The 13,957-nt window shown below is 34.2% G+C and overlaps 1 protein-coding gene across 6 annotated transcripts in view; it reads right to left on the reverse strand.

Moving 5' to 3' along the window:
• The window catches only part of PARD3 (par-3 family cell polarity regulator), a 616,019-nt gene that overhangs the window by 362,911 nt on the left and 239,151 nt on the right, over positions 1 to 13,957 (reverse strand). For all 6 annotated transcript variants that reach the window (XM_039839775.1, XM_039839772.1, XM_039839773.1 and 3 more), the window contains exon 4: positions 8,245 to 8,425. In XM_039839775.1, the coding sequence (XP_039695709.1) occupies positions 8,245 to 8,425 (181 nt within the window). The remainder of the gene's footprint in view (positions 1 to 8,244; positions 8,426 to 13,957) is intronic.

The raw sequence follows: 13,957 nt of genomic DNA on the forward strand, positions 1-13,957 counted from the left end.
GTCAGAGGGGAAAAAATATCAGAGGCACATTCACTAAGCACCTTGTGCTTTCTGTGTCGTTTCTCTAGGTCCTTCCCCATTCTGGAATGACACAATGATTCTGAGGTATGAAGCTCATCTCCAGCTGGGTACTGGAGCCAGACAGGAGCAAAGAGAACTGGGAATGCAAAGCCATTTCTGATATTAAAAGCAATGAAAAAATAAACAAGCAAACACAGTCTCAAGAAGTAAACAAGAGATCTATATCAAATGCAGCATTAAGAAAAGATTTCTCTGCCAGGCTTTCATGCTGACAGAATAATCCACAACATGTGTCTCTCTCTGACATGTGCTAACAGAAAAAAGACCTAGGTACCTGGTTAGAATGGATGAAAAAAAAATCTGTTTACAATCTAATCTTGTCTACTAAAACATTATCATATAATTATTTTCTCTATGTAATAATTTGGAAATGGGCTTTCTGGCTTTGATTTAAATTGTATATTTATTAATATATTCATATTTATATTTATTACTATTACAAATTTTCAAGTGTAATTGTTTCTGCATTTCATAAAAGAGATAATATTATTGTGCAAATAAAGCATATTTCCATACAAAGGCAAGAGTTCAAGGCAAGACCTCAGGGTCAAATAAAATATACTAGCAAAGGACAAAAAGAAGTGAGAAAGGAAGAAGTGACTGGCCAGTGGAGAAATCTGGCAAGGTCGGGGGTGCAATGGATGAATCTGTAGAACTGTTCTTCCCAAGGATTCAGCAAGTTTTGATTGATACAAAGAACTTTGTGCACAGGGTCCAATTCCACATGGTTTGGGTCTAATTTCAAAGGCAACTTCTGGTGGAGCCTGTACCTCACCCCACCTTAAGTGCCACATGGCAGGGTAGGGAGATCCTGCATAGGCTACACTATGAAATCTCCTACAGGCAAGCCTCTGCAGATGAAGACACTGTCCAAGGACCGCATGCTAACTATAGGCCAAAGTCCCTCTGATTACATGAGGCACAGAACTTCTAAAAAATACTCCTCCTCAATCCAACTGACAGTCACCATTAAGTATAAATATTAAATACACATGTGAAAATTTTTTTTTTAAATTACGTGCTTCACACAGATGCCATTAAATAATCTAAGAGGAAAATGCTTATTCTGCTGAAGGATAACTCAGAAATACTGATGCCAGATAGGAAATCCAAAGATGCTTGGACCCCAAGGCAGGTGTTTGGAAATGCCACAAAGAAACCAACAAAGGGATCTTGACATACAGTAACTATTCATTCATTTTTGGCAATAACTCCGCTTGCCTTGAATATAAAGACATGAGCTGTGGTTGTGCCTTATGCACAGACTACATATGTTAGTTTATTGCATTCGCCCCAAGTTCCCAATGGTAACAATAGGGGAGGTGGAACCAGAAGTTTCCTAAGGGACTGCTATATTCTGCAAAGATATGAAAAGCTTTTCCAAATGTCCTTTATTTGAGATAATATTCGGAAAGCCTCAGTGGAGAAAAGCCATGCACGTGTCTAAATTTTATATGCTCAATGGAAGGATTCTTGGGTAAAGTAAGCAGATGTAAATGACACAGTACATTGAAAAGACTATAATGTTACTTTGGTGTATTCCAACCTAAAGACCACAGATGAAATGTTTCAGCCCAATGAAGCAAGTGATCACTTACATTTTATTAGTATTTTAAAACCTAATATCACTTGTATTCTAATGTGGGGAAATATATTTTGTTCATTTTTTTTATGGATGAAATACATAAAAGGCAAGTTTAAAAATCATTTTACAACCAAAGTCACCATTTGTTGATTGCTAGTTATTTAACTGGAAAACTGAAGGAAAATACATTTCTTTGTGATACTAAATATCAATGAAAAAGAAGATTTTACTTATGGTATTTAAATGCGGTCCTCTGGAACAAACAATTTGGTTCGTAGACAGTGAGCCTGCTGCTGAACTGCTGTCGCCTGACAGCCTGTCTTATCTGCCAAATTGCTCATTAGGTTTGGCAATTTTCACCTGCGCCTCCAGTTTATATTTCAGCGGGGAATAAACATCAGTCAGCTAGCTTTTACCATCTTCTGCAGTGAGTTTCCAACATCCCCGTAGGAGCACAATCCCCACCAATCTGCAATCCTCCAAACACTCACCTTGTGTACATACCATTATTTTTAAAATGTCAATTCAGCTTCCAGCTTTGGAAGCTGGCTTAGCTTAAAAAAAAGCAAAAATACAAAAGATAGAATATGCAAAATAAGCCTTATATTACAATACTAGATAGGCTGACCAATAACTCACTTAATTTTTAACATAAAGAAATAGCACATAAACAATCTAAATTTAATTTAAAAAATGCTTATTTCAGAGAGTAGCTGTAAGTAGGGCACAGGTGACAAGAGAGTAAAGAGGATTCCTCTTCCAACTAGATGTGACCCATCCAACCTTTATTACAGGTCTGAAAGGAAAGTATTCCAATTTATAAATAAACAATAGAGGTAACATGGCAACCAGAACAAAGAGGTAGCTGAAAGCACTACTCTGCTCTCTGTCTTTGCCTGCTTCCACTGATCCCTGCCAATGAGCACTCTGACATTCAGAGGCGAATTAATACACACACACACACACACACACACACACACACACACACACGAAATACTTTGTGGGCAAAAAGCACCAAAAAATATAAAACAAAATGTCTGAACCCCCCATAAAACAACTTCTGATGGAATACTGTTTTTCATTTTGCAGAAGTAAAATATTCACCACCAACCCTGCAATTAGCTAGAAAATTACAATAATTACAGCAATTTTGTATCCCATCTCCAATCCAATTAATAGATATATGACCTTGTCAACATGTAATAATCAGATTGCATCTACAACAAAACTGGATGAGTTTTATATGCTGAAAAGAACTTGCACAGTAAGAAGGTAATTATTTGAAATACTGAGAATACTATTTGTATGCCATGCTCCACTTCACAAGTTAAAAGGAAATACAATGGGAATATTATTTCTATTTTCGATATATATTTAAATCAAATCTGGAAAACAGAATTCTAATACTAGATAATGTTAAGGGGATAGATCTCTAAACCAAAGATCTTGGATATCCTAGCAAGACAAAATCAACCTGCATATTCTTGGGTAAGAAAAAAATTGAGAAAGGGCTACTCACTTTATAACAATCCTTCTCTAACAATTATTGATATCTCTTTAAGTTCTAAAAGTTAGGAAGCTAGTTAAATCTTACCAGTTTGTTAAACAGCACCATTTCATAAAAATTTTGCCTACAATGGATACAAATTAACTGGAAAATTACCATAGGTTAGAAAAAGCTTAAAATGTTAAAAGACTTAAAAGATAGTAAAGAAAAAAACCAATCTAATAAATTAGATACTTTGTTTATCAGAGTTTTTATAGCAATACTATTTCTAGAAATTTTACCATTGGTAGGGCATCTGCTACTTTCAAAGGAGTCTGGATCTTCCAGAGGAAACATTAAAAATCAGAATTCTGGAGTTAAAAGAAATGAGGCCACCATTCTAAGGCCAGGCTACCCTGGAATGTCTGACCTCTATAAAAAAGACTTTGAGAATTAAAAAAACAAAAAGAAAAAATTTGAGAGAAAAAAAATCACTAGACTTGGACTCAATGATTTGCACAGGAAAGTGTGCCCTGAACATGTCAGGTTTCCCTAAACCTGAATTTGTGACCATTGAAAATGGAGACAATTAAACATCACAGAACTGTGAAATTAAGAGAAAAATGGTTCCAACTGACTCTGTATGAAAGTACTCCACCTTACCTACCTAAGATGGGCAGTATGTTCTATTCAAGAATACACGTTCCAGTTACTTGGGTTCTGTAACTTCTCAAACCTCTTAAATATCAATAAGAAGTGGGTGTGTGCTCCATAGACATTATCATCATCCCCATTCTACAACTTTCTGTTAATCTAGTGTTTATCAAGTGTCAGGCAATGTATAAGGAGCCTGAACATCTCATTTACTATTCACAACAGTTCTAAGATAGGTACTTGGAGACTAAGGAACTGAGGCTGACAGAGATCACTAACTTTGCCCAAGTGTTCAGACTGAGGTGACATCGCTAGTACTCGTTCTGAACCATAAATATTCTATGCTATTGTCTAGAAAGGAGTGTCTACATTGTAAACTCATGTAACAAAAGCATAAAGTAGAATATACTTCCACTCAAATTTATCAAAAGTCTGGTCAAAAAACAAGAATATTTGTATAGGTTATTTGGTAACCAATTATCATTAAATTAGAGTATGCTTATGCCTGGGAGGATGCAAGGGCCTTCCAAGAGATGTGGAAATACTGAAGTTTAGCGATTCAATGTTAGTATCCTCACTTTCCATATGCATCATTCCCTAAAGTGGCTCTACTGGCCTGAAAACACAGGGTCAAGGTAAAATGCTGGTGCTTACTCACATCTCCATGGTCAGCAGCCCTAGGCTGACATACTCACGAGGCAGAGGAGGCCCACTGCCTAGGGCCCACGGTACTTTCAGAGGCCCAAAGGTTTTAATTTCTTTTAAAATCAGACAGAAAAAAATAAACTTTGAGAGATAAAGAAATTGTTTTAATTTTTTTCACATCATACAAAAATTACACATTTAGGGCCCATTAAAAACTATTAAGTTTTGCCTAAGAAAGAAAAAAAATAAAATATTGAAATATTTAAAGTTATATGAAATATAATTTTCATTATTAATATCATTATGCTGGGAGGGGTCCATGAAAAGTGTAGGAAAGTCATAATGATGCTTTCAATAGCTTTTTCTTCTACTTCAAAAAATTAAAAACTACACGTAAAAATTACAAAACAAAAAATTAAGCATCGCCTATCCTGCATTTTAAAATCGATGAAATGTACAACTGCACATAAAAACTTCCAGGATGTCAAACAAAGGAACATTTGGATACGTTGGACTTGATGTTGAGAAAGTAAATGACTTGGGGTAACAAACTTTTGCCACTCAGCTAGTTTCTAGTTCACTCCTTCCTGACAGGAGCCAGTTGTCTGTCCATTGATACATCAAATAAAAATAAATTTTGATGAAAGATCACTAATCAATGCTTGACATTTCAAGCTGGAGGGAGTTAAAAGAATTGGGCAATACGCTATCACAAAATCCCATCTAGTCCCTTCTATTTATTTCCATAAACAAGATTTCTCAGATAACAATTTATCCTTTTCTTCTATGCTAAGAATCCTGGGTCCTCAATGGCAACAGGAATGAAAGAATTGAAATATTACTATAATTCCTCATTTGCTTCATTTTATAAAATCTATATGATAATCTAAAATTAACAGTACCAATATCAACAACAACATTTGATTCTTTTTTGCCCCTTTCCCTTTGGTTGTATAAATTATTATATTTTACGGTTACTTAAAAGTTACTCTTGGATGACTGAGCCATCAATTGGATGTATACTTATGTTAGTTGTATCATATTTTTATTTTAATAATTAAGAGTTATCATTCATCAATATTGTTATTAGAATTTTATTATAAAAATTAAAATGCAATGGTCTTGTAATTGTGTAACATATAATATGGCCCCAAAAATACAATATGTATACCAAATATACAAAAGAAAGAATTACAAGTCTAGCTCTACCCCATCTCCTCCATCCTATTCCTTCTCTTATTCATAGGTACCTATTTTTTTTATGTAAAATAAGTTTTCCTATTTTACTTAATTTCTTTAACATAAGAAGCTTTAATACAGCCTTTCATTATGTGGTCTATTTTATTTACTTTCTCAATTTTTAAAGCACATTTTTTGATATTTAGGAAAATTTATATTTTTGTTCTATTAAATATATTTGTAGTAATATTTTTGTGTAATACTGCCCATAATTCCCTTTTTTGTTGTTATGGCCTGCTGCTTACCTACTATGAGCAATACTGTTTTTAGCTGGTCATTATTTCTTTGCCCTTCAGTTGAAGGGTGTTATGCAGGACACTGTTCAATAATACATTTGGCTCAAGAAAATTTTTCTCAAGTTTCAGTTTTAGCTTCTCTTAGGTAACTTTTTTGACCTTAGGGCAATGACTCTTTAATTCAGGATTTTCCACCCAGCAGGATTGACACTTTGAGCTGGATAGTTCTTTGATGTGGAGGACCCTCCTATGCCTTGCAGGACGTTTAAGCAGCATCCTCAGTCAGATGCTAACTTCTCCCCACCTTCACCAGCTGGAACAACCAAAAAACCTCTAGGCGTTGTCAAATGTCTCTCAAGGGAAAATATCACTCCCAATTGAGAACCACTGATTTAACTAAATCAGAGTTCTCTCTTTGTATCTTCTGTAAGTTCAAGGACAAATTTGTGGCTACTTCCTAGGCTTTATCTTAATACCCAAACTTAATAGCCACTGTTTTAATGAGAAAAAAAAAACTGCACACTTTTCTCAGTTTCCATCAATTCTTTATGGAACAAAGGAGATGAGTAAATTTACTCAAAGGAAAAGTTAGAAAACATGGGAAAGCTATCTCTTTCAGCAAAACAAAAATTGAGTTTATTTACCTAAAATCCTTATTTACCTAAAATTCTTAACAATGCTCCTAATTAGAGTTGATTATCCTATAGTTGAGTAAAGGTCTGCATATTGTTGACTTCTTTATTTTCATATCTGTAAATAAGGAAGACCACTAAATATTAACTCCTCCATGACAAGGTCTAGGCTTTATTTCAACCTAACTCTGGATTCTTGTCACCTAGCACAAGGCCTGTCCAACACAGATCAACTCTTGTTTTATGGTATTAATACAGTATGAAAAATCACCTTCGTAGACTGATGACTCCTATGGAATGAGTAACTTGTACATTGTCACCAAACCTCATATTTAGCAGATGCTTAACACGTACCAACCTGATCTCTGCCACAGCCATAAAATCTCAAGCATATGAAAATCAGAGCAAGAAAGTAAAACTGCATATTTTCCCACTGATGGCTACAAGACAACATGTATGCTTCAAATATAACTGCCTTTTCTCAATAAAAACAAGGTGGAGATGTATACTTTGAGTTGAAAGTAGCATTTAAATTTTAACACATAGGGCCAGCCAAATATGGTAGTAGTGTTTTAGAACGTTTGTTGAGCCCAGAGAAGTCAAAAGTATAAAATTGATGGGAAACTGGCCATTTAAATTCTTCTTAACATAAAGACAAGATTTACCTTTCCTCAAACACTAAGGTGCAGCTAAATTAAAAGTGCAGCTAAATTAAAGGTGCATCTAGCTTTATAAAACACATGAATAAAAGACTACAACTTTAACAAAAAGCTCTGCATTTAATTATATACATTAGGGTGTAATTACTCACATAAAGACACTGTATTCCAAACATCAAGCACCTGAATACCTGTGCTGTTATTTAATTAAAATTTTGTTTAACTCAAAGGCAATCCACTTTTTATACACAAGTACTTAAGACTATCAGTAAAACAGCACAAGACTAAATTTTCCACTTGAAAAATTTAAATGTTTCTAACTAGATGTGCCTTAAAGATAAATGATTTTTAACTTGTAAGTTTTGAACCTTCTTACTCTTAACAACTGCTCAATTATAAGATTACAGCATTAAAAAATTAAAAGTAACTTCCAACAAAGTTCCTCATTTTTCTGAGTAAACTTTCTAGGAATCGCTGATAGAATTCTTTAACTTGAGTTCTCTCAGTCCTAGAATTTTTAATGCAAACTCACTGTATCCTATATTTTCCTTCCTTGAGACAACATTCTAATGGCAGCTCTTCCAGATCCCTAGAGATTACTATGGCCCTGAGGTTTCTTCTCCTGCTCTTCGGGTAAAGTTCACATAATGGTTATAACTAAGTTGATTGGTAATCAAAGATGTTATGTTTTATTTCAATGTGAAACCCTTTGATTACTTCTATTTGGTCATTCAGATAAAATATATGGAAAGAAAAATTCAGATAATTTAACTGTAACTCATCCTTATTTTCCTTTAGCGAGCAATTAAAACTCTACCAGGCTAGAGTAAAATAAACCCAGTCTATTAAAACGTAAAGAATCTTGCCTACCTCTCTTGCAAAAGACACTTGCCCAGGTTCTAAACTTAATCAATTTTTGATAGAAATAGATAATGAATTGCATTCACAGGGGCATGGCTGGGTAATAAAAGTTGGCATCCTTGTAAATTAAGATGAAATGTGCAGAGAAAAAAGAGCTTTCACTTACTTGCACGAAGGACTGAAGGTGTGACCTCAATTTCACTTGTTGCTTGGTAAGGCTGAAAGGCTGAAACATTGTTGGTGCCAAGATCACTGCCAAATATCTCTGGACTCTGGGTGCCTGTGGAGCTGGCACTGGTGCCATCACCTCCATGATGTGGATCTTGCTCATCAAACACCGCTACCAGCTAGAAACAAAAGGTAAATTTGCATTTATAAACAAAGGCATTTAAAATTACTACCAGAAACTGAACACCACATTTGATTTACATCTACACAGAACAATATTGACATTTATGCACCCAAAAATGTTATGTCTTAGAAAGCAAAGCTTCAAATAGTCTTTCTTTGAATTTTGATGCTTTACTTTTACATTTCTAAATTGTGTATTTCATATCCAAAATTCTATGGATGAAAAATAATAAAATGTTGATATTACAGGATGTTAAGGGAGATGCAGTTGATTTAAATCTTTTTGTTAATGATATATTAAGTGGAAAATAAAATGCATATTTACGCATGATATATAGTACATATAGCAAAAGGTATATGGTACCCTTCATATAGGAAGAAGGGGATATTAAAAACTACGCATGTATCTGCTCGTTTGTGCAAAAGAAATGTTGGACAGATGAAAGAAGCTAATGAAACTGGTTGCCTACAGGGAGTTAGAAAGAAATAGAGTTGAAAGAGAGAATGAGAATGGATAATGGAGATAATGGGGCATTGACACTTTTCTGAATATATTTTTCTGTAACTGATTCTTAGAACCATAATAATAATTCAAATACCTAAAACAGAAATAAATAATTGAAATCAACCAGGGAGTGGATGGGGTAGGAGAATCTAAAATGGAACACAAATAAACCTAACTATGTTAGAAATTAAAAATACAACCAACTGAAAGGGATAGGGAAGAAATGAACTTCCCTTAAGAAACTTTGGAAAAGCTTTTTTCACCGTTTAATGTAAGGCTAAAGAAATATCGTTTTCTAGTTAGTAAATTTATTTCTCACAAGCATATTGTTTAGAAATTCTCACTCTACCACTACCACTCCACATACCTGGCCACTCCCCACACACACACACACACACACACACACACACACACACACACACACGGAACGAATGAAAAAGAAAAATATTTGGGATAATGAGAGCCAAAATTCTCACTCTGAGAAACAGAAGTTACAAATAAAGAAATGACCTCTGTGATATTACATTAAAATTGGAGGCATCGATATGAATTCATGGTTTTTGAAGGCAGGTAGGTAGGTAGGTAGTGGATGGATAGGTATGGATGAATGGATGTTAATACATGCGGGATATATATTTCTTAGCTCTGCCCACTGAGAGGTTCTAGAAGCAATGACACCCAGTACCAATGAACACAAGTGCCTAGATATTGGTTTCTAATATCATTCTCTAATAAATGAACAAAGGCTCCTTAGAATCCTTAATTCCAAGGTTGCGGGCAGATAATACATGATGAGCCTGGAACACCTTGTGACATACTCAAAGATGACAGAGGCACGTCAAAGGGAATAAGGTGCCATCCTGAAGGAGCTCCCAGTGGCCAAAGCTGGGACGACTAGTACACAAATAAATAATGATCATGTTGGATTACAACCCGGAAATAAACTAAATATCTGTGAGTCCATAATTATATAAATAATTGAAGAAATAAATGGTGGAGAATGAATAGCTCTTCCTGTTGCAGCATTCCAATGAATAAATATAGAAGGAATAATGAATACAGAAATCATCATTAGGCAACTGCCACAGTAATAATTGCTACAAGTAAGCTCTACCAAGGGATGCCAAAATTAATGGGTGAGAATAATATGAGAAATAGAATATTTGCATACCTCAAAGTATCTCCCCATAAGATACTTTTTAATTAAAAAGAAAAGAAAATTGTATCTTTGCAGTGGAGAAGCTTGGCAGACACCACTTTACCAAGGTTAACATTATCAGTGATAGGACATAGAAACATCTCGCACCCTCGGATAAAATGCACTGAGATGTATGTAACTCTACTTCTGTGGAATTCCTGCCAAAAATGAATAACTCTGATCTAATTATGAGGAAATATCAGACAAATCCAAATTCAGGGACAGTTTATAAAATAACTCATATCCTTTAAAACTATCGGAATCATGAAAGTAAAAAAAGACTGATAGAACTGTATAAATTGGAGGAGACTAAGGATAAATAAGAACTACATGCAATATGAGGAGGTCTTTGAGTGGATCCTGGGCTGGGGGGAAAAAGGACATGAGTAGAAAAGAGAAAACATTCAAATGAGGGCTGTAGATTAGTTTAATAGTACTGACTGTGTTATTAGTCTACTACTTACATCACTGTACTATGGTTCTGTCGGATGTTAACGTAAGACATAGATGAAGTATATATGGAAACATACTGTACTATTTTTGCAACTTTCCTTAACTATGAAGTTATTTCAAAATTAAAAAAATTTTAATTTCATAATACAGCACTACAAAGTATCACGAAAATTAAAATTCAATTTATTTCTTCTTATAACTAAACAAAGGCAGCACTTCTTTAAAAATATCAATGAGTAATAGAAGAGTAACAGAGTTGTAAGGAACAATACCACCTTGGTCATTCACTCGATAATCCTATGCCTAGCAAACTAAGTTTAGCATTCCAAGAATCATGATTGTACCTAAAACAAACCATACCTTTTGCCTCCAATTCAAGTTTTTTAATGCCAATGCTCCTATTAGTTTAAAAGGGCAATAAGATAAATTTACAGAATGAGTATTTATAATTAAAATCTTCATGTTATACAGTTGTCATTTTTAACAAATGATATTTGTTAAAATATTTGAAACTATTCATATCAATCAACTCATAAGACAAAAAAGAAAACCATCCTAAGGTCAAAGAGACATGTAGACAAATAGGAAGCTCAGAACCCTGCAGTGGCATCATACATAATGAGCTGATTAAACAATCTAGAGGGAAGGTAAGTGGTAGGAAGAAATCAAAGTGGGATGAATAGTTTGGCCACTCAACATTATAATAAGAAATGTAAATAAGAAAAGAAATTGTTAGCAGTTATAAAAAAGTGTAAAGGTCTCCTCAGGCAAGAGTAACAAAAGAAAAAATAAACAAATGGGACTACGTCAAATTAAAAAGAAACCATCAACGAAATGAAAAGAAAACCTACTGAATGGAAGAAGATATTTGCCCATGATACATCTGATAAAGGGTTAATATCCAAATTTTATAAAGAACTCATATAACTCAACGCCAAAAAAAAAAAAAAATTCAATTAAAAAATAGAGGACCTGAATAGGCATTTCTCCAAAGAGGGCATATAAATGGCCAGTAGATATATGAAAAGATGCTCAACATCACTAATCATCAGAGAAATGCTAATTAAAACCACAATGAGATATCACCTCACACCTGTCAGAATGGCCATCTATAAATCAAAACACAAGTGTTGGCGAGGATGTGGAGGAAAGGGAACCCTCCTACACTGTTGGTGAGATTGTAAATTAGTGCAGCCACTATGAAAAAGTATGTAGGTCCCTCATAATACTAAAAATACTTTGACCCAGCAATTCTACTTTTGGGTATTTATCCAAAGAAAACCAAAATGATAATTTGAAAAGATATATGCACCCCTATGTTCACTGCAGCACTATTTACAATAGCCAAGATATGCAAGCAACCTAAGTGCCCATCAAAAGATGACTGGATAAAGAAGTTGTGATACATTTTTCAAAGAAATCTTACTTGGCCATAAAAAATGAAATCTTACCATTTGTAACAACATGGATGGATTTAGAGGCTATTAAGTGAAATATACAGAAAACAAATTGATGACTGCCACATGGGAGGAGTGGTTGAGGGGCTGGATGAAAAAGGTGAAGAGATTAGGAAGTACCAATTGGTAGTTACAAATTTGTCACAGGGATGTAAAGTACAGCATAGGGAATAGAGTCAATATTTTATTGTAATAGGGAATATAGTCAATATTCTATTGTAATAACTATGTTTAGTGCCAGGTGTGTACTAATCAGGGGGATCATTTTGGAAGTTATATAAATGTCTAACCACTATGCTGTATACCTGAAACTAGAAGAAAATAACACTGAATGTCAACTCTAATTAAAAGATATAGATGATTGATAGATAGATAGATAGATAGATAGATAGATAGATAGATAGATAGATAGATAGATAGGCAGGCAGACAGAGAAGAAAAACTGAAAGGTGTTTGCATGTATACACTAAAGTTTCCACATAGAGTAATAAAATCAGTCTGTGTATCTCACAATTGACTGGCAAGTGTCTCCCTGTATTAGTCACACAAACGTTTAACCACATCAGAGATCAGTAAATTTTTTTCTGAAAAGAGCCAGATAGTAAATATTTTTGGAGTACTTCAATCCATATAGTCTCTGCTACAATTATTCTACTTTGCCACTGCAGCAATGAAAAGAGCCACAAATAATACATAAATGACCATGACTATGTTTACAAATTATTATTTACAAAGCAGGTAATGGACTGAATTTAGCCCATGGGTTATAGTTTGATACCCTGCACTAGACTGCTCATTCCTCTAGTAATTTTCAATTTGGGAAATAAAATTAAAAGTTAAGGTACCTTGGTAACCCTGATAAGTTTAACAATATCTACTGCAAGCTCTTCTTTGGGATTTCAAATTTCTATACCTGGTTTTAATATCATCAGACTTCTCACATGATGTGTGGCCTAATATGCATTTTGAACATATTAAGTTTGACATTTTGGCACTTAAATGGAAGCAAATGAAATTAAGATTTGTTGTTAACGTTTCACAATGATGTCTTCTCTCAAGAATCAAGTCCTTTCTGCAAACTGAAAATAAAGATTGAAAATTACAAAGAACGAGTTTTTAAATGCCACACATGACGGAATAACTTCTACATGCATATTAGTTTCAATAGTTATCTCCAGCATTTTTAGAAAACACAAGTATTATGAAATCTGGACTGTGTCAGGAACAAATGCTGTTTGAATTTCTGTGGGAGAATCACAGTTGGTGATTTGCAGTATGCCAATAACACACAATTCTACAGCTTTCTTTTAAATCAAAATTTAAGTGCCAGGTGCATATATAAAGTAATTTTGTGTTAATTTGAGAGGGATATATAATTTTAGAAAATCTACTCTACGAGCTTATAGTAACACAGCGAAAGAAATGAGACCTTCACAAAAACATCACATATTAAAAATCTCTAACATGCCCTTCGAAAAAATAAAGGAAATGTCTGCTTTTAAATTTGTGAAACGTGACTCACATCCATATTTTAACAGATGGAATCTTCATTGCTGTCCACGAAGCAGATCATTTTTGAAAGTTCATTTTTACTTTCAATAGTTATTACTTATCTGTTCCGATCCGTTCATCTGTCAAGTCTCCATGAGAAAAGAAGGGCTGAATTTAGTATTACACCCATGACAACCACGTATAAACAAACACATTTCCCACCTTCCTCAGGATGTCATTTTAACTCAGTGAAGTATCAGAACCCTCCAACAGAAAACTTGTTTTATAAACAACACACACAAATGCGTATAAACCACTTGAATCAAGGGTGCCCCTTTTAATGGGTAAAATGATGAGCTGAAAGCCCACAACTGCATGTAGCAAAGAGACTAAGAACATAGACTTCACGATCAAAGACACTTAA

The sequence above is a fragment of the Pteropus medius genome, unplaced genomic scaffold (genome assembly GCF_902729225.1).
Source record: "Pteropus medius unplaced genomic scaffold, Ma_sr-lr_union100, whole genome shotgun sequence".
Classification (NCBI taxonomy): Eukaryota; Metazoa; Chordata; class Mammalia; order Chiroptera; family Pteropodidae; genus Pteropus; species Pteropus medius.